General features: G+C 44.9%; 2 protein-coding genes across 4 annotated transcripts in view; both read right to left on the bottom strand.

The window, feature by feature from the left end:
* The window catches only part of LOC146690015 (hepatic leukemia factor-like), a 14,445-nt gene extending 11,243 nt beyond the window's left edge, over nucleotides 1–3,202 (bottom strand). For both annotated transcript variants that reach the window (XM_085434894.1, XM_085434895.1), the window contains exons 1-2: nucleotides 2,833–3,202; nucleotides 237–593 (exon numbers count right to left, since the gene is read on the bottom strand). In XM_085434894.1, coding sequence (XP_085291020.1) covers nucleotides 237–593; nucleotides 2,833–2,983 — 508 coding nt within the window. In that variant the 5' untranslated portion in view covers nucleotides 2,984–3,202. The remainder of the gene's footprint in view (nucleotides 1–236; nucleotides 594–2,832) is intronic.
* A 10,892-nt stretch (nucleotides 3,203–14,094) lies between these two features.
* Nucleotides 14,095–24,564, bottom strand: part of stxbp4 (syntaxin binding protein 4) — a 40,103-nt gene continuing 29,633 nt past the window's right edge. Inside the window, exon 20 of one of the 2 annotated variants that reach the window (XM_085434200.1) lies at nucleotides 14,095–14,617. In XM_085434200.1, the coding sequence (XP_085290326.1) occupies nucleotides 14,610–14,617 (8 nt within the window). In that variant the 3' untranslated portion in view covers nucleotides 14,095–14,609. Of the gene's footprint in view, nucleotides 14,618–22,977; nucleotides 24,536–24,564 lie in introns of those variants that run through there. The other variant, XM_085434199.1, reaches the window with a different exon arrangement.

The raw sequence follows: 24,564 nt of genomic DNA, 5'->3' as shown, positions 1-24,564 counted from the left end.
GGCTGCATATCCACAATATATATATAAATATATCTTTTTTAGAGTGCTTCAAGGATCCATACTGGGCTCTGCATTATTCCTGGTTTAAATTCCCATAATTCACTGCTATGCTGATGACACTGTGCTGTACCTGCACCAGGTAATACTTTGGTAATAACCACAGTGATTCATTTGAACAGCTGCATGTGTTAAAAACAAAGTCATAAAGTTAATGAAACCAGGTGTGCTGGTGTTACCTGCTGCTGCCGGGCTGCCGTGCAGGCAGTTCGGGGAGACGACAGTCGTGTGCACAGAGGCGGAGGCGTGGTTGCTAAGGTCAATCACTAAGGGTGCTGGCGTGGGAGGGGCTGGTGTCATGATTGGCGGCTGGCGTGGTGGAGCGTGTGGTGGGTGGTGGTCGTGGTGGTGATGGGAGGGGCTGGAGGGGATCCCGTTCTCAGACAGAAACTCCTCCAGGTCCATGTACTCCAGCTGAAAGGTGTCTCCATCGTAGGGGAGGGTTTTGTCCCACAGCGTGGGGCCCAGGAAGGCCGACTGGGGGGCGCTGCGCTCTTCTTCTAGGTTTTTCTCCTTCTCGTGCTCTTTGCTGAAAGCTGCACAAGAACATGGAGAGAGTGAATCAGTGACAGTGACCAACTTTTAGAGGTTTACGGTACAGAGCAAAGGTCTGCACTAAAAAAAGCACCAGGAGAGAACTGTGGGATCATCTCACAGACGACTGCTCAGAAGAAGATCCAAAGGAGAACCTGGAGATCCTCACAGAGATGACAGAGAGCTGCTCAGAGACTGAAGGATAAATGTGCTCAAGCTTTCTAATGTTCAACAAACTGTGCTTCAGTGCTGTATTTCAGTAAACCTGCTCCTCATATTCTGTGAAATACAAAGAAACGAGGAGCAGATCGAGGCTATAAATACGAAGAGCAACTGCTGCTCTCAGCATTAGTCACTCTGTGAAGGTGGTCTCTGGAGCTATAAAAAGATATTTTGGGTTAATCTCTGTGAGCTGGTAGCTGCTGCTTGGTGTTCCACCTTTAAAGCTTTCTGGTATTGATGAAATGACTGAGAACCGTCAAACACATCTGAATTCATTTTAGGATGTTTGCTATGACAGGAAGCTGAACTCTGACTCTTCTTTCAGCTCGACCGCAGCAGATTGTACCTGAACGTTTTCTAATCTCCCGCTTCAGGATGTTTTCCTGCTGCTAACATGACTCTCGTCTTATTTACCACAAACGATGGTGAAGGTTTGGTCAGGTTTGAACATAAGAACTGCTTTGTCTGATTACAAGGAAGTCGTTATCAAATATCACAGAGCTTTGTTGACCCATCCACCACCCTGGCATCAGCACCCTGCTCTTCAGAGGCTGGTGTGGAACCAATTTTACTAAAGTTGCACTCACTGAAGTCACAAGTGAGAGTTACCGCTAACTGTGCATCAGGTTAACTCAGTATAACACAACATGGAAAAACGATTACGTGTTTTTAGGCATCTGAACAAAGAAAGTGTTTCGAGGGGATAAACTGAAGCAAAATGACTGCACAGCTCTGGCATGAACACCTGAGATTTACCCAAACATCCCTCAAAGACCTCTGAGAGCTTGAAAAACTAAAGCTAAACTTTTTTTCATGTGAACTTCAACAAAAAGTAGAAATCTGAGTCATCGTTCATGGTGTTTCAGGTCATCATTTAAAAAACCTCCAAACAGGAAAAGGTGATGCAGATATAATGACGGGGAAGCTGTACTTACTTCATCGCCCTCGCAGCCTGACACGTCTCCAGAGCAAAAACTTGTTTAGCAGGCTCAGACCGCCAAGGTCAGGATGGTTCAGCGTGACCACAAGAAACCAAACACGGGCGAGACGGCAGCCTCAAACCCCCAAATACTCCGAACTCTGGCGGCCTGAACCAGCAGCTGCACGACGCTCTCAATAAAGTCCTTGTTATTAACCGAGAGGGTGGATAAAGTCCAATCACGGACACACACAAAGCCCAACAGAGTCCATCAGGACGAGCACACACAGGTGACTCATTACCTGAGCTTCAGTAATAACTTAATAAAACATCTGAGATGTGAAGAAACAAGAAAACTGAGCTCTGGAATATTTTCTTCTGTGTCTTTATATTAAAGGACGCTTCCAACATGGATTCTAATCGGAATCAAAAGTGTCAGGTAAATCTGGAGGTCATGACGTCGATTAAAGGACAATGATCACTGATCGGAGCTCACGTCTACACCTGACGATACAAACTCATAAACATGTTATAAACATCACGTACAGGCCAGAGGAACAGGACCTGTGTGCAGTGACAGGAGACGTGTCTCACGGCGCGTTCACATATTTGACTTTCGGGCAGCTGGCTGCAGAAAAGAAGCATCTGAAGGAGAATATCGATATTTTCCGATCACTCTTTGAATTATGAACGATCAGCCCGAGCCGGGTAACATTCAGACGCTTGTTTTGCAACATGAAAAACAGAAGTTCACAGCTGGGCGCAGCACGGGGCCGCTTTCCTGAAATCCTCCAAAAATGACACAGAGTCTGGTTGGCAGAATCGTCCCCGGTTCCTCGCGGGGAATTTGCACTTGTGACCTCCGTGTTTGCGAACTGCTCTGCGTGAGAAGCGAGTCTGACACACACCTCAAACTAAATTATTGCCCCACACACAGGCAGAGGTGTGTTTGCAGGTGCTTGTTTGTCACGGTGCGCGTGTGACCTCGGCAGACACGGACTCTTCTTTCTTCTCCTGCTGTGGAAACTTTGCTGCTGACGCAGTTTAAATGTGAGACACACACACACACACACACACACACACACACACACACACGTCACCTTCATGCTGCAGCGGCAGCTTCACTGGGTTCTCCAGCAGCGACTTGAGCACTCCGTGCGTGGCCATGGGCAGGAAGCCCGGGCTGAGCGGGGCGAGCGGGGTGAGCGGGCCGGGGTGTCGGGAAATCTTCTCCATCACGCCTCCTTGCATCGGGACTTCAGTCTGGGAAACGAGCCGAGCAGAGCCGCAGGTGTGACACGGTAAGGTGAGCGCTGTCCTCGCGTTGTGGCCTCACGTCCACGCGGAAAGGAATCCTTTCAGAATAAAAGTTGCTGCTCTCAGCACACACGACCTGCTGCGTGCGCGTGCGGCGGTGCCTGACCGGGCTGCGGACCGAGCACCGAGTCCATGTGTGAGAACGGAGGACTGCTGACGTCAGAGCTGGAGCCATAACCCCGCCCCGCTCTCTCTCTCTCTCTCACACACACACCTTTGCTGAGCGTACTGCGCATGCTTCCTGCGCAGCGACAGCTTCATGGTGAGAGTGTTTTCCCTGTTGGAAGTGAAGTGAAAAATCTCTGTGATTTTCTGAAACCTGTGGAAAGTTTTTGCTCTGAAGGTGAAAAAAGAGGGCGTGGTCGGAGCTGAGGTTCACCTGAGGACTTAGGCTGAAAGCAGCTCACTGTCCTACAGTGAGTTCACCCTCAGTGAACTACAAGGCGCCCTGTAGGTTTAAGAGAGGTGAAACCTGTAATGCTGCTGATGTAATAGTTTTCCTCTTATTTTGCGGTCGCCGACAGCACGGCGACATCCAGCCGACCGCCTGAGTTATGCCTCAGCGGGAAATCTACGTTTAAACTTCTGACCTAACCACAAACCGCTCCTAACGCTTCCACGTCACATGAAATTCACATCGTAGCTACGGGTCAGGTGGACGCAGCCCGCAACGACGCCGAATGGCGAGGATGAGATGAGAGAGAGCTTTTATTTGTCAGTTGCAGTTGCCCACACCCGAGATGACAGACCTTGCCAACCGTACATACAATACACAAACATCACATTCATGTGTGCTGCCCTGACAAGCCAATGGCAAAGGACTTTTTAAATCTTATTGACTCTTTTGATCTTGTGCAACCTGTGTCTGTGCCTACACAAAAATATGGGCACACGTTGGATCTTGTTTTAACTCACAATTTACCTGTCTCTAACTTAGAGGTTTGTGATGTTGTATGGTCAGACCATAGGCCTGTCCTGTTTGAGGTTTTCCTTCCTTGTACTAAAGTTAATCTTCCTCCTGTTGCTGCTAGGAGCTGTCGTATTTTTAACCCTTCCTCTGCTGGACAGTTTTCTATTGTTTTTAATCAGAACGGCGGCCTTCCTGATTTCATATGCAATGATACAGAAGAGCTGAGTACATGGTTTTATTCTGTCTGCCAAACTGCTTTAGATTCAGTGGCCCCCTTTAAGCTTAAGCAAGTTAAAGCCAAATCTGAACCCTGGCTGAATGAAGACACCCGGGCTGCCAGAAGAAAGTGCAGGAGAGCTGAACGTAAATGGAAGAAGGATCAACTTCAGGTGTCATACCAAATGTTACAAGATTACTGGAATTCTTACCAGAAAACTGTAAAAGATGCTAAGAGGAAACATTTCGCTACTATTATTCAGGCAAATTGTCGTAAGCCTCATGTCTTATTTAAGACTATTGACATGGTCCTTCATGCTCCACAGTCTTCTGTCGAGTCTTCTCAGGAAATTTGTGAAAACTTCCTACACTTTTTTATTGATAAAGTGCTATCTGTCAAAGCACAGACTTCCCAGTCCGTTCCCGACCCTTCTACCCCTGTCCCTAGTTCTGCTGTCTTTGACAGGTTCGAGCCAGTTTCCATGCTCTGCCTGCAGGAGTTGGTTGCTCACATGAAGCCCTCAGGTTCCCCTTATGATGCTCTCCCTCCTCGATTTTTCAAAGAGGTTTTTCTCACTATAGCATCAGCTGTACAATCCATTGTAAATAGTAGTCTGTCCTCTGGTGTTGTACCTGTCAATCTCAAACATGCAGTGATTCAGCCTCTACTCAAAAAACCTGCTCTTGATCCTGATATTATTGCGAATTACAGACCTATTTCCAAACTGTCTTTTATCTCAAAGATTCTTGAAAAGGTAGTTTACAAGCAATTAATGTCCTTCCTAGAAGAACACGGTATTTTAGAAGTTTTCCAATCTGGTTTTAAAGCTTTACATAGTACTGAATCTGCCCTTTTAAGAGTTTTTAATGATGTGTTTTTGGCAAATGACTCAGGTGACTGTGTTATTATTGTGCTGTTAGATTTAACTGCTGCTTTTGATACAGTGGATCATAATATTTTAATTTCCCGTTTAGAGCAGTTGGTGGGTATGCGGAGTACCGCACTGCAGTGGCTCAGATCCTATTTGGCAGAGCGAACTTTCTCTGTGAAACTAGGGGAGTTTGTATCCTCTACTGCTTCTCTTCAATGTGGGGTTCCACAGGGTTCAGTTTTAGGCCCGCTTCTTTTCTCTCTATATCTCCTACCCCTTGGGTCTATTTTCAGGAAACATGGGATTTCTTTCCACTGCTACGCCGATGACTCCCAGATTTATTTCCCACTTAAAAAGATAAATGGCTTCTCAGTAGACCCGCTGCTCAGATGCCTTGATGAAATAAGGACTTGGATGGCTTTGAACTTTTTACATTTTAATGAACAGAAAACAGAAGTGATGGTTTTTGGTGGCGCTTCTGAGGCCACTATTATAGATCTTGGTTCACTGGCACAGTATGTTAAACCAGTCATCACTAATCTGGGAGTTAAAATAGAGGCAAATCTTAAACTTGAAAGCCAGGTCAGAGCTGTTGTAAGATCTAGCTTTTTTCATTTGAGGGAATTAGCCAAAATAAAGCCTATCTTATCGAAACAGCATTTTCAGACAGTAATCCATGCCTTTGTTACTTCTAGGCTGGATTATTGTAACGCACTTTATTTTGGGGTTAGTGATGCGTCCATTAGGCGCCTGCAGGTTGTGCAAAATGCTGCAGCACGTCTTTTAACTGGAACAAAAAAGTTTGAGCACATTACCCCTATTTTAATTTCACTCCACTGGCTACCTGTACATTTTAGGATTGTTTTTAAAATTCTCTTATTTGCTTTTAAATCTCTTAATGGCCTGGCCCCCCCCTACCTCTCGGAGCTACTACAACCATATACACCTGCCCGTTCCCTTAGGTCCGCCAATCAGCAACTCCTTAAGGTACCGAAAACTAAGTATAAACTTAAAGGTGATCGTGCTTTTGCTGTAGCTGCTCCAAAGTTGTGGAATGATCTGCCCTTGCATGTTAGGCAGGCCTCTTCTCTCTCTGAATTTAAAAGTCTTCTTAAAACATATTTATTCGCTGAAGCCTTTGGCATTGATTAGAGGGGTTGACTCAATTTGTTTTAACATGTTTCAATTTATTGTATCTATTTATTTTATCGTATCTCATTTTAATTTTCTTTACGTATGCTATTAACATGTACAGCACTTTGTGAAACTCTGGTTTTATGTTAAAGTGCTTTAGAAATAAAGTTGGTATGGTATGGTATGGTATCACATTGGGGAGACAGGTCAGGCTAGGTAGCGAGGAAAAAACCCATCAAAAAGTGTAACACAAAGGATAATCCAGGAATGCACAGATATCATCACACGTAACAGAATACAACACAGACAAGCAACATGGGAGAATATTCCAGTGTGTAGTGTGTGTGCGATCAGTGTTGGTTCTTGGATGTTTATCGGTTCAGTTCTTGTTTTGTTCAGTGTTTCCTGCTTCATTTTACTTCCTGTTCCGTATCATCCCTGAGTCGCGCTCATGTGGGCAGCATTTCTGTCTGTTTCTTTCCATTAACGCTCATTCTGAGCAAGCTGCGTCTGGTTGTTTCTGATCTGCAGACTAAACATCCAGAAACTTCCAGGAACAACCAAACCCTGAAAGTGTTTTTGTCTCTCGTGGAGTTTAAACTTCTCTCTGCTCTCAGCAGTTAAACCTTCGTGATCTGCAGACGTGCTGACATTTTATCTCTGAAACCTTCATTCAGGCCTTTTTATTCTTGTGAAATCTGCTTCCTTTAAAATTCACACACACACACACACACACACACACACACACACACACACACACACACACACACACACACACAGCCTGCAGAGGTATGCTGGGTCACGTGAGTGGGCCGGCTTGACCTACTTTTGTCCAATGAGAGCCCGCCGTGTCCCGCTCTTCTCCCCCTCCTCCCCGCCCCTCTGTGGCTCAGTCACGTGGAACCTGGCGTGCTTCAGACAGGGAAAAACAAACGCAACCCAAGGAGGAGACAAGATGAGGGAGGGAGGAAGGAAATGAGGAAGCAGAGAGAGTTTAAGACATTAAAAATGTCAGATGAAACGTTTCAGTGAGGGAAACGTCTCCGGACTCAAACCTGCAAACACGTAATGAGCTTCAGTGATATATGTGACGGTGAGGTGTTTGGAGAAGCAGGGTCGCTCAGGGCTCCGCACTGATTGGTTCAGGTTTGAAGAACACGATTGCTCCGCTCAGACCTGCAGACCCCTCACACAGGTCCCTGCTCCAACCAGGCTGCAGCTTCAGAGCCCAGACCTAAACCCTGAACACCCTTCTGTCACTTTATTCACGCAGCTTTAACACAGCTTCATGTCTGTCTGTGGATGGTTAGGTGTGGGTGGAACGAAGGAAGGAAGTGAGAAAGGAAGAATGGAGGGAGGGAAGGAAAAGAGGAGAGCAGATTCTTCTTCAGAGGAGATGAAAAAAGAGATGAGACGAGCAAAAGAAGACAGTCGTGGCACATGTAGGGACATCTCGAAAGAGTAGGACTGTTCTTGTCGTCAAAGGAGCTTGCAAAGAAAAGCGTCTGGACTTCTTTAAGTTGCTTGAAGACACAGTTTCACACCTTGGCCCAGATGATTAGAGGATCATCAGGGGGTCCTTTTGTCCCTCTGTGGGGGGACGCTCCCACTAGGTTTATATCTGGGACTCTCCACCATTTGACCTTAGAACTGAAGAAGCTTCTCGGATGAGAGGTGAAACGTCTTCAAGCAACTTAAAGAAGTCCAGACGCTTTTCTTTGCAAGCTCCTTAGACTACGATGACCTGGATGACTGAGAACCTTCACAGACAAAGGACTGTTCTTCCTCCCCACTGTTGCCAGCTGGTGCCCATAGGGAGTCAGTGTTGTGGTTTCTCTCTGACCACCATGAACAGCATCAGAAAGTGATTTCTTGTGTCCTGGACTTTGGAGCCTCGTGAGGCCTGATCTGATGTGAAGCTCGTCTAACATGCAGCCATATGTGACGGTGGACAGAAACAAACAACAAACCCCTCTCAGCCTCGCTCTCATTAAAAGCTCCTAGCAACAGCGTTTTTTAAAGGATGGGGATGTTGTGATGACCTTTTTGAGAGGAAAGTAGGGCAGCGGCGAGACACGCCTGCTTCAGAGCGGGGACTGGGCCAAACACGGTTCTGACTCATCCCGTTAACACGCACGCTGCACCTGTGAGCGCCTCGCTAACACACCTGCTGAGGACACCTTCAGGCTGCATATTAAGGCTGTATCCCAATTCAGGGTCTGCAGCCTTAAAGTACGCAGCCTTAACCATCCTCAAGGGCCGCGTACTCAAAGACCGCTAAGGCCGGAAGTGCGAGGCTTGTGAAATGGGACGGTGTAGCCTCCGTCGCGCTGCCCAGGTTGCCTAGCAACCATGATACTAACAGCTGGAAACGTGTCATACAGCTGTGTTTGACAGAAATGAAGGAGAACATATTTTGTTCATTTGTTTGTTTCTACATGAGCTTTGATCATTCTCTGTAAGATGAAGCTCAGCTATTGAACGGCGTATATTTTAAAGTAAAGGCTTTAAAACCAAGTTAGTACAAACGTCACTAATGTCACATAACTTTGCCGACATGTGGCCAACAGCAATGTTTTAATGTTCTTCGTTATTAAACATTTGCACATAAATAAGTGACATAATATTCAGTACTTAAAGTTTACTCTTCGGGCGCCCCTCATCTGCCGTTTTTTTTCGGCAAAATTATCCACACCCACCGCCGCGCTATGCATTCTGGGATATATTGGGCCACGAAGTCTACACCGCCATGTCCTTAAAATTCAGGGAAATGAAGGACGCATTTGAGGGCTGCATTTCGAGCAGCCTTCGAATTGGGACAGCCTTCGTCGCGTCGCTGTGATGTAATCGGCCTTAAAATGCGGCCTTTAAGGCTGCAGACCCTGAGTTGGGATACAGCCAATGACTACGTTCACACTGGCCCGGATAGATTTGAAAACGGCGTTTTCGTCTGAAAACGCTCCGCGTCCACACTAGTTGTGCGTCCACATTGAAACGTCTGAAAACGCTTACGTTCCAGTTCTCCGCATGCGTTATTTACTTTCCGGCAAAATGTCGAGGAAAAGCAGCGAGTTTTTTAAATGGACTAACAATGAGGTGGAGTTTTTGTTGCAAGTAACACAAAAGTACAAAGTTGCAAATGTGAGTGAGAATTAAATAATTTGAAGAAAAGCTCTCTGGAGCATGTACAGGACAGTACTGCAGAGGGTCATCAACACAGCCCAGAAGATCACTGGCTGCTCTCTGCCCAGCCTGGAGGTCACTGCAAACTCTCGGTACCTCAGCAGAGCTGGCAATATCATCAAGGACCACTCTCACCCCAGCAACCAACTGTTTGAACTATTACCGTCAGGCCGACGGTACAGGTCACATAAAACCAGGACAAACAGATTCAGGGATAGCTTCTTTCCCAGAGCTACCACCGTAGTAAATAAGCACAAAAACAACTGAACCTATTCCATACCGTCACTGTCATTATATTATGCTGCTATTCATACTGTCATCATATTAATGCTGCTATCCTGTATATATTGTACATACTATTGTTTGAGTACTTGCGATTATTTTATTGTACTTTTTATATTTTACATTTATATTTATTATTTATCTTGCACCAAGGGAGTGCCACTCCAATTTCGTTGTACTCTGTACAATGACAATAAAGGCTATTCTATTCTATTCTATATTAATCTTTAATACGGCTGTCAAACAAAACAACTGCTGTGTAATACCCTCCACTATCTTAGTTTAATTGGTCACATGACTGCATCACATGACTGCATCACATGACAAACATGCGTCATCGTTTTAGAAAGTCTCCGTTTTCACTGTCCACACTGCGACAGGAAAGCACTGTCTTCAGATGTATTCGTTTTCTGAGCGTTTTCAAAACGCTGCGTTTTCCTTGGGGAAACGCAGACTCAGTGAGGACGGGAGGCCAAACGGAGAGAAAACGATGCGTTTTCAAACAGCCTAAAGCTGCACTGATCAACACTAACACCTTCATAACAAAGTGTTAGAGCCCACACGGAGTGATTTATGAAAATTCGACAAAGCTAACCCTGTGCGCTCTCTGGTGTCCAGCAGGGGGCGACTCCTCTGAGTCTGATTGTACAGAAGTGAGAGCAGCTGTGATTCTAGAGACTGCATTACAGCGTGTGTGCGTAGGCTGAAAACCCTGCTTGGAGGCAAACAGACACAACCGTATCTATAAATTGGTATTTAATGCTAAATAACAGCCTTCAGCTCTGTTACTACAGTCATTAAAAATGTTCAGGTGAAGATGGCCGCTACAGCTGCTTGTGTCACCATCCACCTGTCAGTCAATCAGGACACGCCCCCAATAATGCAAACTTCACGTCTTTATACAGTAAACATGTTTATTACTGCTGTAGTGTGAGCGTTTGGGGATTGACCCCCGCTGGACGTCAGAGGAACTGCAGGTTTGATGGTGGGTCAGGTACTGATTTTGTCTCCAGGATTTCCAGGAGCTGCTAATTGTGATCGCCTTGTTTTGTTCCCACATCAGCTACGCTGCAGTGTACGTGTGCATGCGCAGGTCTCCTCTTTGCTTTTGTCCCAACAGTTTACAACCAAATTTGACGTTACACAACCTGCAAAGCCTCAACCTGGATGCTGAGAGGTCACAGATTGCATCAACCTCTCAGTCAGGCATGGATTAGAAAGCCGGGCCCAAACAGATCAGTTAGATTGGCCTGCTTAATAACATCAGTGATGATGAGTCTTACAAGGTACCAGCAGGTCAGCGCTCCATTCAGGCCAGCTTTGGTTATGTAAAGCAGAATTTCAGCCGTGCAGCAGGATTATATGAGCGTGCTGTTGTTTACAGAGAACTATTAAAACTGAGCCACAAACAAGGCCTGCAGTGGAGGCGAGCTCCGGGCCTCAGAGGGAGGATGCACAGACTGAACAAATGGCTGATCCATTTCAGGAGTGCAGTGTAAGAAAGCTGAGACAAAGACAGAAGAGGAAGAGAAATATGTGATGGAGCAGAGACGGAGAACTTTGATGGAAGGAAGCAGGAAGTAGATGAGACCCTAAACCTGCCCGAGTCCAGAAACGAGTCTGAACCCGAGCAGCAGGGCTGTCGAGCATCAGGCCGTGTTTAGCTACTGTTATGTGCATGTTTCACATTATTACTGTTTGCAGCAGCAGCACATATTCAGAGCTGCACTGAGCTGGAATCGAAGCTTGAGCCCGAGGCAGGAAGATTATTGGCTCGGGCCTCGCATGCACTATAAATACTGCCATTCAGCTCACACGGCGGCACATTCGTGCACTCCACGGGCGACGAACACACACATCTGTATGCAAAACACGACTCGCCCAATCACGTCTTCACTCTGATTAAACTCATTATCCTGCAGACAAATCAAAGCATAGAGTCCAGCGTGAAATGGAAAGACAGCGCGCGAGTATCGATCCACAGCGATGACATAATGCTCCGCAGTCCAATAATAAAGCAGCATGTGGGACGGCACAGCGGTGAAATCATTCCGGCGTTTCAGTCATGCTTTGTGATTGTCTCACATCCCACCACACGAACATGACGAGTCTTCACTTTCACAGGAAGTTACAGTAAATCTGTTTTTATGTGTTTCTCCCTTTTTATTACCAACTCCTGATGAAAAATGATGGATGATTTTTCTTGGTTACTTTTCTTCCGTTTTTGTTGTTGTCCCGTCTCTTGGCTGCCTGAATTCTCGTCTTCTTGACTCACGGCTTTGGTGGAAATTTAATTCAACTTTAAACAAAATGTCAACAAACACCTGCGTGTGTTTTAATTCACTATAACCTGAAGTCATGAAGAGAAAGACGTACAATTCAATAACATCTCAACTATGTTTATTATTTATTTTCACAGTGACCCGGAGGTTTTCATCATAACAGCGTCATATTGAAATAATCTTCTTTTATATTAGGAAAAGCTGTCTGCAGATTAAGGTGTAGTTTAACTACATGTACATGAAAACACCGTCAGCTGTGAGCCCCCCGCTCTCCTCACAGACGAAACTGAGGAAATGATTTGATTGGCTAAAAGATGTCATGTGGGATGAGTTAGAACGCACGTCACTGGTGTGTGACCATTGTAGAAACAACAGAAACACGTGTACGAGCGAACTTGAGCAAAACAAAAATCTAGAAAAACAATCTAGTTATAGCTCCGAGTCCATATAGAGCCGCGTCCAGACCCAGATCTGGACCAAGGTCCACCTATTGGGGACCCTGACCTGACTGGTGGTTACTTTAGACCTGGAGAGGGGAAGTCCAGGCCTCGAGGGCTGGTGTCCTGCAGCTAGGCTGTCGTTATCGCATGACCAAAAGAAAGACGACTGCAGTGATGCCAAACGTGACTCTGGTGTTCAGCAGCCACCATCCTTTTAGTCATGCAGAAGAGTTCATTTAAATCACTTTAATATTCCAAACTGATAATGTAGCCTAGCTAAGCCAGCTGGTCAACGTCGTCGCTATCAGAGTGAAACTAAGTACTTCATATAAACTTTTTGTTGCTGTCAGACAGCAGTGAGCGAATAAAAACTGCTGGTTTGACGTATGGAGTCGCCGCTGTTGTTTAACTCGTGCAGAGCCGCCTTCTGTCCGTCTGTTCTCCATCTGATCGATTGTTTTGATCCTCTGATGTTCCCTTTCAGGCTGCCGTGCGAGCGGCTGCAGCCAGAAAAACACTTCCTGTTAGTTTGAACAAGTTTGTGGCAGCAAACTTCACAGTGACCCTGAAGGACAATTCAGAAGCAGGAATGTCGACCTTCTCAGATTAGCTGAGCTCTCAGCATCCACTGACAAAACCTTCCTGTTGCTGGGAATAAAAGCATATCGAGCGCTCGGCGAGGCTCTCCGCGACGAGAGAAAAGGCCGGAAACTGAGCAGGGACAAAAAAAGGAGGCAGAGGAGCGCTGCAGCAATTTAAAACATAATGAAGGAGAGTCGAGACGGGCTGAAGTGGTCAAGAAAGAACTGCGCTCACACTGAATAGAGACAAATTACATTCCCAGAATCCTCAGACCTTCATAATTCTCCATTTTTAATGCATGAAGATGTTTTCTGGAGAGAATGACGCAACCTTTACAGAAACTAAAGTGCTTTCAGTTTTTCCATCATGGTGAGCGAGGCGCTGCCGAGGCTCAGAGAACGTTTTACACGGCAGTAAAACAAACAGACACCTGCAGACACGACTCAGGGCGTGAAAGTTCAACCTAAATGTCTTTGTGTTCATGTCAGAGACCACAAAGCTTTCTAATGCAGGTCTGTGGGGCAAATGCTTCTGAGTCACCAGTGCAAAAAACCTGCAACATTAATGAAATGCAGAGCTTTTATCTCGTTAGCCTGTTTGCTAATACATGTCTTAAAGGACACACAGATGTTTTATAGTTTATAGCGCTCATAGTTTACTGACTTTTCTGAGACTCTGACCTCAGGGGGGCAGGGATAGCTCAGTGGTGGCCCCATGATCGGAAGGTCGGGGGTTAGATTCCCCTGAACAGCTACCCTGAGGTGCCCCTGAGCAAGGTACCGTCCCTACACACTGCTCCCCGGGCGCCCAATGGCTGCCCACTGCTTCACTGAGTGAATGGGTTAAATGCAGAGAGGGATTTTCCCCACGGGGACCAATAAAGTACACCTTCTTCTCATTATTACAGGCTTTATGTTTATTATGAAAATCCACGACAGGAACAGGAAATATGTAACAGGAAGTGAGCAGAGGAGGCGGTTGACTTTCAGGAAGTCGTGTTGCTTAAGTCATGAGTCGGCGCTTACTGTAGCTTGGCTAACATCACGTGCCAGCGATACACCGAAATGTAAACTGAAGCTCCGCCCAGAACATAAAGCTGGCGCTGTTTGCACATTAAAGCTAACGGCTAGTCGTTACTTCGTTACTCCTGCTGCACGAGTAACACGCGTGAAACAAATATCTTATTTGTTATGTGTCTTTATTTATGAGTTCTTTTTAAGAAAATATGCCAGTGCAGCTTAAAACATCGACGAACGCCCTCTGATGGAGAAACTGTGCGTCGTCAGTGCTAACATGAAGGGTGTCTCTTCACTTTCTTGCTGTTTAAATGTTGACACTAGCTCAACGACGAGCCCGCCGGGCTCTTGTTAGTAACCCTGAAATGATGTTTGCTCGCAGACATACATTTACACGTTGAATTGCTTTATAACAGCTATAAATGTATATAAATATAAGTGTCACATGACTGCAGTAATGATGGAGGAATCGGGGATGGATGGCGAATTGGCTCCTACATCTTCATCTCTGCGGTCGGGTTCTGTCTCTGCTTCACCGCCTCTCCATCACACCCTTCCCCCACCTCTGAAGTCTCCTGAGGTGGAGGCGTCAGCTCCGGGGCGCCGCCGCTCGACCCGGGAGGGCTCCATGATGTCGTCTGGGTCACGTGACTGTCGAAACAGAGAAAAAGCAGCTTGTTCAGCGTTATCGATCGCCTGAAACTGAATCCTCCTACAGGAGCTGTTTTGTGAAGTGAAAACTACGAAGTGTCTTCTGGCAGCAAAATGAGATTTAAAGTTTGACTAATGTGAACTTCCTGTTTCACAGCGAGCTCTGCAGGTACGCCGTAACTCCTCTGAAACCTTACAGTGACTCAAACTCAAAAAAACATCTACAGTGAAGTATTTGTAGGTAAATACAGTCACATTGTTATTTCCATTTACTTCCAGGATCCGTATTATTAACTGAAACCGATCAGCGTCAGTATCATCTTTGTGCTCTGATGTTCAGATCATTACAGACTGTACTCCGTAATTATCCCATAAATCCAGAGTTGGACGGCTGAATTTTCAGGGACTGTGGGGAATCTTTATCCAGCGCCTCGTTCTGTTAATCCCATCTGAAAGAGGCTTACAGCAGATCCATCGTTATCATCCAGCATTATAGCCCTGGATATAGTTTTGGACATAATGTGATATTTGAATATTTGAACTTGTAATTACGAGCCCAACAACACAATCCCTGTATGAGGTTATTCAGCCCATGAAGGTGTGAAAACACTCTTACTTGATGTAGTATTTCACTCCAGCTCCTGGAAACAAACGCTCTGCAGTCGCAGTTCCATGTTTTTATGCTCGACCTCCACACGACCTCAGTAAAAACACGCAGACAGGAAGTGAGAGCGCATGACTGCTGCAGGAGGAGATAATCATGTTTTTATCATGCAGCCGAGTGTGTGTGTGTGCAGCTGACTCAGAGCGTGCGCATCCATGTGGGTTGCGGTGGGAACTCGGTACAATCATGAAGTTCGTCAAAGCTAAAGCCCTACGTTTAAGAATAAAAACTAAAACGATTTTTAAAAACTGGGAGCACGCTCCTGACTCGTCCACTGAAAACACAGAATTCCCGTCTAAAGCATTTTGGGATGGACAGAGGATCCGCTCCCACATCTTTGTGTCTGCAGTTGGGTTCTGTCTCTGCTCTGCTGCTGCTCCATCACGCCCTTCCTCTGCCAATTTGAAGCATCGAGGGTTCCTGGAGCTGGCTCGAGAACCCGGTTTGGAAAGTCTGACGGGATCAAAGTCCCGCTGAACTCTGAGACAAAGTCAACGTGGAAAGTCTGACCACAAGAAGCAGGAGACAGACGTGTGTGGAAGCTGTTTTAGCGTTATGTTTCTTGAACTTTGGGTGACTTGAAGATTGAGGATAAAATGGTTAAAAGACATCAAACAGTTAAAACTTTGGTGTCTGTTAAGGCCCGAAAAGAGAATATACACCACAGGAAGACCTGCAGGAACCCTGCAAGTGAAAATGATCATTCATTACACACTCCGTGGGAACAGTTCTCTTTCACTGAGCCATGCTGCTGGTGAGGTTATTCATTTTTAACGTCCACAGCAAAGTTCAGCAGGGTCATTCAGACTACGCTGGGTCCATGTGGCGGTGGATACCATCGCCACGGTTAACCATCCAGTCTTTAATGATGACGAGGTTTAAAGCTACAGCGCATTGCCTTCTGAGTGCACGATGGATCTCTAACGCTACACTTCTGAAGCTTTGGACAGATCCATTTCAAACACGCCAACAACTTCTGCAGCTGACCAATCACACGAGCCGAAGATGAAGTAAGGAATGACCAGCTTCCCTGCAGATCTCTCCTGCTCCAGTTCAGGAGTAACGTCTATAAAAAAGCTTCCTGTGTACCTTCGTGGCGTATTAGGTTCAGAGAACCCCGATCTGGGATTTATTGAATATCCCGTGTCCTCCTGATCCCACCTGTGTGAGCGCCTGTGAGGATGACGTCACACAGACAGGAAGCTGAGGCGGTGCAGGCCGAGACTTGTTCAGACACACAGAGTAACTTCACACAGATGCATTTTGGGAAGCGAGCTGAATGAACACGAGAGTAAGCCATAGGAGGCGTTGTTGTCATGGTAACAGGGTCTGAGTCGTCACAAACGAGGAATGAATGAAGCCGACGAGCCTGCTGATTGTTTCTCAGGCAGGGAGCGTGTGTGTGTGTGTGCCAGGTTTACACAGCTTTGTGAGGACGCCGCTACACTTATAGGGACCAAATGCAGGCATGTTTGAGACTCACAGTGTGGTTTTAGTGGCAGGGTTGCAGTTGGGTTATGGTGAGGGTTAGGGCGAGGGTTAGCGTAAGCGGCTAGGGAAAGCATTATGTCCCCACAAATGCATGAAAACAAGTGTGTGTGTGTGAGATCTGATCCTGAAGGTCTGCGGTTTGTCTCCGGTGGTCAGATCCTCTGGAGCGATAAAACTGAACGAGAGCCAGCGGTCTGATTTTAAAGCCGAGCAGGTTTCCAGGCAACCAGTGGTGTGATGAAGATGAGCTACAGGTGAGCGTGATGAAGCTCCGGATCAGACTGACCTACTTTCTCTGCTGATTATCTCTAACAGGACGCCTGTGTCCCGAGCCGTGGCTGTTAATTATGTAACAGCGCCCACGCGCTGATGGAGGGAAATTAGGTGACTGTGTCACAAACCTGCTGAATGCAAACCAAACAGCTTTCTCCAGCAAATACACAGAGCCCAAAGAAGGACTCCATCACATATATAAATCTCAGTCAAAGCAGCAAGAAATAAGTTCCAGTTAACGGTTGTAGCTGCCACCGCCTCTGAGACCAGCACAAAGTAAAAATAAAGTTTTGGGGTTTTTCTGTTTTTTTCAGCAGCTCCACATTTAAAGATATATTTTCTGTGAATTGACACAGAATTCCTGCTGCCTGAGGTAAATACAGGCCATTTACCATATTATAGTATTGTCAGATTATTATGATATATATATATATATATATATATATATATATATATATATATATATATATATATATATATTAGGGGTGCAACGATACACAAAATTCACGGTTCGGTTCGGTTCGATACTTTGGTGTCACGGTTCGATATTTTTTCGATACAAAAACAATGTTTATGCATTTTTAAGTTGTCATTTATTAAAATTATAAATATATATTTTAACTCAAAAGTACAGTTTTTAAATTTAACCCTAACCCTTGTGCGTGTTTTTTATTTTGACAGCGAATGCGCACCTGCGGACCACTTATGTGCAGCCCTGGTTATTTAGCTCATCATATTGCAGCCACAGAAATTCTTTTGTCCATGAAACCATAAAGCTGCACTTTCTTTTTGCCTTATAGTCTGATTTGTCATAACTTCTCCGTTTTGTGGTAAGCTTTTCTTTGGCTGTCACCCTTCACCCTTCACCCGCGATCAACCTCTCACATGTTTAAGCTTGCTGCGGGAGATTTCACTTGTCATGTTTGCATAGTAAGCTAACGATTAATAAGACGATGTCAGAGGAATTGGTGCACAAATTATCATCACTCACAGATCAGTGCTGTCGCTCTCTATACACAGTTCGCACGATTGCAAAGTGAAAGCAAAAAAACAAGCGCAAATTCAAACGCGACTTCAATATGTCACATATTGACAGCGGCTCACCGATGCCAATGACATAATTACCCAGCTACATTTCTGAAAGAATGCAAAAGCATTGACATATATTTTTCCTACAATAGCCCGACGGGCAGGGAAGAGATAGATTTTGGTAGCCCGACTGAAAAAATCGCTAGCTCCGGGACGTCGGGCTAGCGATATTGCAAGCCCTGTATCTGATTGAGGAATCACTCATCTTTGGAAAAGAGAGTTTATTACAGAGAAATGTCTCTTTCCAAAATAAAAGCTATACTATCCGCTTCTTCTGGGCTATAATCTCAGCAGCATAAGGAGAATCATGTGCTAACAGCTGTCTAAATGACTCGGCTAAAGTTAGTAGCATGCTTGTTGTTTTTGTCTTTGCACTAGGATGATGTCGCCGTAAATGTGCAGTCATATTCGTTGTGTTCCCACTAGTGCTTTCAGGTTAATCTCGTTGAAATGACCTTAACGCCACAACACGGCAAATCTCAGTTAACGAGCTACCGCCCATCGCTCCGTGCATGGGGCTAGACGGCCAACACGTTAACGAGCTAACTGCGCTAACACACTAGTTCACACCAATGTAATTGAGCATTGCGTGGCACATCCAACATACTGTTTTACTTTAGTCCATGACTCGCTTACCTTCAGGGTCATACGTCACATGAAAACCAAAATAATTCCAAACGCCAGATCTGAATGAGGGTGGGGGAGGTCCATGTTACAAGGAGAGCTTAACTTCTGTCTCGCTAGCTTGCCCTGCGCTCTTCCTTCTGACTATGCTGTCTGTGTTGAGCGCTCAGTGGATCTGCGCTTGACAGTGCAGCCTAGGCGGAGTAGTCGAACACAGATTCACTGAGCGCTCAACACAGACAGCATCGTCAGAAGGAAAATTGATAAAATAAATGACAAATGTTGTATTGTTCGATACATATGCGTACCGAACCGAAAGCACTGTATCGAACGGTTCAATATCGATACGAATATCGTTGCACCCCTAATATATATATATATATATATATATATATATATATAAAACACCCAGCACGCCCCTGCGGGCGGTTTATCCTTCAAGCTCGGGTCCTCTACCAGAGGCCTGGGAGCTTGAGGGTCCTGCGCAGTATCTTAGCTGTTCCCAGGACTGCGCTCTTCTGGACAGAGATCTCCGATGTTGTTCCCGGGATCTGCTGGAGCCACTCGTCTAGCTTGGGAGTCACCGCACCTAGTGCTCCGATTACCACGGGGACCACCATTACCTTCACCCTCCACATCCTCTCGAGCTCTTCTCTGAGCCCTTGGTATTTCTCCAGCTTCTCGTGTTCCTTCTTCCTGATATTGCTGTCATTCGGAACTGCTACATCGATCACTACGGCCGTCTTCTTCTGTTTGTCTACCACCACTATGTCCGGTTGGTTAGCCACCACCATTTTGTCCGTATATATATATATATATATTAGGGGTGCAACGATACACAAAATTCACGGTTCGGTTCGGTTCGATACTTTGGTGTCACGGTTCGATATTTTTTCGATACAAAAAAATGTTCATGCATTTTTAATTTGTCATTTATTAAAATTATAAATAGATAGTTTAACTCAAAAGTACAGTTTTTAAATTTAACCCTAACCCTTGTGCGTGTTTTTTATTTTGACAGTGAATGCGCACCTGCGGACCACTTATGTGCAGCCCTGGTTATTTAGCTCATCATATTGCAGCCACAGAAATAATTTTGTCCATGAAACCATAAAGCTGCACTTTCTTTTTGCCTTATAGTCTGATTTGTCATAACTTCTCCGTTTTGTGGTAAGCTTTTCTTTGGCTGTCACTTCTTCACCCTGACCTGTCTTATTTGGCTCAGCAGAACTGAAATGCTTTTACACGCTCACTCACATAAGCTCAGCGATTCTCTGCGCGATCAACCTCTCACATGTTTAAGCTGCGGGAGATTTCACTTGTCATGTTTGCATAGTAAGCTAACGATTAATAAGACGATGTCAGAGGAATTGGTGCACAAATTATCATCACTCACAGATCAGTGCTGTCGCTCTCTATACACAGTTTGCACGATTGCAAAGTGAAAGCAAAAAAACAAGCGCAAATTCAAACGCGACTTCAATATGTCACATATTGACAGTGGCTCACCGATGCCAATGACATAATTACCCAGCTACATTTCTGAAAGAATGCAAAAGCATTGACATATATTTTTCCTACAATAGCCCGACGGGCAGGGAAGAGATAGATTTTGGTAGCCCGACTGAAAAAAATCGCTAGCTCCGGGACGTCGGGCTAGCGATATTGCGAGCCCTGTATCTGATTGAGGAATCACTCATCTTTGGAAAAGAGAGTTTATTACAGAGAAATGGCTCTTTCCAAAATAAAAGCTATACTATCCGCTTCTTCTGGGCTATATTCTCAGCAGCATAAGGAGAATCCTGTGCTAACAGCTGTCTAAATGACTCGGCTAAAGTTAGTAGCATGCTTGTTGTTTTTGTCTTTGCACTAGGATGATGTCGGTGTAAATGTGCAGTCATATTTGTTGTGTTCCCACTAGTGCTTTCAGGTTGATCTCGTTGAAATGACCTTAACGCCACAACACGGAAAATCTCCGTTAACGAGCTACCGCCGATCGCTCTGTGCATGGGGCTAGACGGCCAACACGTTAACGAGCTAACTGCGCTAACACACTAGTTCACACCAATGTAATTGAGCATTGCATGGCACATCCAACATACTGTTTTACTTTAGTCCATGACTCGCTTACCTTCAGGGTCATACGTCACATGAAAACCAAAATAATTCCAAACGCCAGATCTGAATGAGGTTCAATTTGCCTGTTGCAAGGAGAGCTTAACTTCTGTCTCGCTAGCTTGCCCTGCGCTCTTCCTTCTGACTATGCTGTCTGTGTTGAGCGCTCAGTGGATCTGCGCTCGACAGTGCAGCCTAGGCGGAGTAGTCGAACACAGATTCACTGAGCGCTCAACACAGACAGCATCGTCAGAAGGAAAATTGATAAAATAAATTACAAATGTTGTATTGTTCGATACATATGCGTACCGAACCGAAAGCACTGTATCGAACGGTTCAATATCGATACGAATATCGTTGCACCCCTAATATATATATATATATAGATATATATATATATATATATATATATATATATATATATATATATATATATATATATATATAGTAGATCAGCTTGTTAGTGTCGGGGGGGTGCCTGTGATCAGGTACCCTGCTGGGGTAATAGGCTGGCCAAAGGAGGAGATAGAAGCCACTGACATAAAGACAAGAAAGCTCCTTACCATGCATGGAGGGTTTCACCCCAAGTCCAGCACCCACTGTATATATGCACACATATACATATATCACTGACTTTCAGCTTGTTGTGTTTGTGGATATATGACTGACTTTACTTATTAAACATTCGCACATAAATAAGTGACGTCATATTCAGTACTTTTGACAGTTCACTCTTCGGCCGCTCCATCTTATTAAGGAACTTCCACATACATAAATGTCAATTTCAAAACTCAACCCCATCATTTAATGTGTTTTTGATTGAAAGTGATTATTACTTAAACTCTCTTAAATTAACTTCCAATAAAAAAGGTTTATCATTGATTGAAATTCATTCAGAAATGTTTAACGAATGAGCTGTCACAACTTTCAAGTACAAAGTTATGAAGTCTGTCACATGCCCCCCCCCCCATTTTTTTCTTTTTTTCTTTTCTTATCCTTTATTTATTTCTCCTTCTTATTTCATTGTACTGTATATTGTTACTCTTATTTGCCTTGCATGTCTACTGTACAAACTGAACTGGAATGACTGACTGTTCGCTTTATAAGTTCAATAAAGTTTGGAAAAAAAAAACCTCTTCGCCGCTCCCTTCTGCCGTATTTTGCGGCAAAATTATCCACACCCACCGCCGCGCTATGAATTGTGGGATATATGGGACCACGAAGCGTGCACCGGACCACGCTTGGTATTTGGGGAAATCGACGGCGCATTTGGAATATGCATTTGAAGTACACTTCGAATTGGGACAGCCGTCGTCACGTGGCGGTGACGTAACCGCACTTGAAATGTGTACTTCAAGCGTGCAGACCCTGAATTGGGACACAGCCTCTGTGTATTTGCTGGAAACGGTATTCACACCTTGCTTTTCTCTGAACTACCAGAATTTAATCTTCCTACTGAGCTGTGTCCTGGCTCTGTGTATTTGCTGGGGTTAAGAACTATACAACTAAACAAAGGCTTGTGTATTTTCTGGAAATACATCAGCGCTTTCCTGAACTGTTAGTTTGTTTGTTACAGAGCTGTGTGAATCTCCCAGCTCGGTGTGTTTGCTGGAAACACTTTAAAAACGCACACACTCCACCCACTTCAGTTTCTCACCTCTGTGTATTTCCTGAATACCTGTCATTCTCCTGGGCAGCACAGCGTACCTGAGGCTTCTCCTTAGTTCTCTGCGAGTATCACCTGGAAACACCTTTGGGAACTACATCCTTGTTCCCCTGACAAACACTTCCTGGTGGTGCATTCAAGGACGCTTGGAGAGTTACCTGACAGAGTGTGTTCTGTGTTCGTTTCCTCCAAATAGACTCACTGAATCAAAGCCCTCGTGTCATTTGAGTCTCTTAGTCTTTGATTTTTATGTATTTGTAATCATTTTGAGTCTCCTCTGGTCTTTCTGTCCCTCTGTGGTTTACTGCGTCAGCGTGGTGGCCGGCCTGAGTGAAGATGATGTGATGCTATTGAAATGCATCCAAGATGAAGAAGAATTCAAATGTTGTTGGAAATATTTGAGATAATGGAAGCACAAAATATTCAACAACAGTTCGGTCGTTTTCAGAGATTTTAATGTGGGATTTTTTAAACATCTTTTACCCTTAATCTAAAACTTCTGTCAGTCTTTACATCTCAGACAATTTCACATGAAAAATTATTCCTTTTTAAAAATCTCAGTCGCAGCCCAGCTGTTCAGAGAAAAGTCACGACCGTACGGTTGAGAGCGGCTGATCCTTTTCCCCAGAGAACGCCGCGGGATCTGCAGCTTGTTCCGAAAACACAAACAGCAAAACCTCCAAACGCCATCGAAGCCCCTGAAGGCCTCTTTAATCCCAGAGTTCCCGTTTTAACGCGACCATCGTCCTTCCTGACATGGCGTTCGCGTGCGGGGCGGCGTGCAGGTTTCTCCTCCTGTACTGTTCGATGATGCGTCGCTGGCTAATCTACTGCACAAACACGAGCGTTCAGCCACTCAGACACTAAACACTGAGCTATGAGACAGAAACTACAGTAAGTTATCTAAGCTGTGTGAGCTCGCTCGTGGCGGAGCGGCAGCTACTGCACATGGCAACCTTATGATACTGTAATGTGTAAGTTTACATTGTTTATACTGTTTGTTAAATGAAGATATTTATTGAGACAGAGGCAGGGCAGGAGTCAAAGGACTACATGAATGTTTTATCCACCCACCAGGTTAATCGTGAGTTCTGGTGCCATTATAACAGGAAATGATGGAAAGATAAGAAATAACGTCTAACTGACCAATAACAAAGCTGCTGTGTGTCTGCATGCCGCCTGTATTTAATGGATAGACCAATATGAACTTTGCATCATCATCATCATACAGTGATTATTAACATCTATATGTTTAAAAAAACATTTATTATACATTTTAATTCTGTGGATTTTCGTATTCGTCCACCTGAAAATGTGACGTCACGTTGAACCTGCATCGGCTGTTTATTAACGTTCACGTTTCTTTTATGCGTTAAAATTTTGTGAAGAATCTGAAAAAGCGCCGCAGAGCCGACCTTTAAATGTTGGTTTTTGAAATTCTGGGCTTTTATTCGGATGTTCCTCAGCACTAATTAGCTGATAATGCTAACACTGAGGGCTGGAAATGGTTACAAACATAAATTAGCACTTTGACAAAGAAAAGTAATGATATTTAAATAAAGCTGAGTTCTATTACGAATATGAACAATATGAAAACTTTCTCTTCAGGCAATTAACAACAATTGATTGTGAATGTGGAGCTGCGGGTTTTGGTGCCGTTTCTCTCATCGATGGCCAAACTTGAAAACATTCAGGTAGGCGCTCAGCTTCACAGACGCCTTCATCGAGTGAGTTAACCTGCACCAAACTCTCTCCTGTCGTGTTTCCAGGTGAAACACCTGACCCGTCCTGCAGCGAACGCAGGTTAAAACGCTGGAATAAAGCTGCTGTTCTGTGTGCAGATGCTTTCATGCAGAGTTCTGACATGGCGAGTCCTTCAGCAGGAGCTGAGGAGGTGTTGGGGAGAGAGCGGTGGGGATCACGGCTGGATGCTGAAGTCCGGCCGACATCTCGACGACTTTGTTCTCCAACAGTCGGGTCGTCTAGAAGCTCAGCACTGAAACGGAGGACAGTCGCTCACAGCGG

This window comes from Copadichromis virginalis, linkage group LG16 (assembly GCF_057382275.1).
Source record: "Copadichromis virginalis isolate Kocher_CV1m ecotype Utaka linkage group LG16, C_Virginalis_male_GT1.1, whole genome shotgun sequence".
Classification (NCBI taxonomy): domain Eukaryota; kingdom Metazoa; phylum Chordata; class Actinopteri; order Cichliformes; family Cichlidae; genus Copadichromis; species Copadichromis virginalis.
Note: the sequence above shows the minus strand (reverse complement) of the source record. Positions and strands in the feature narration are given on the sequence as shown.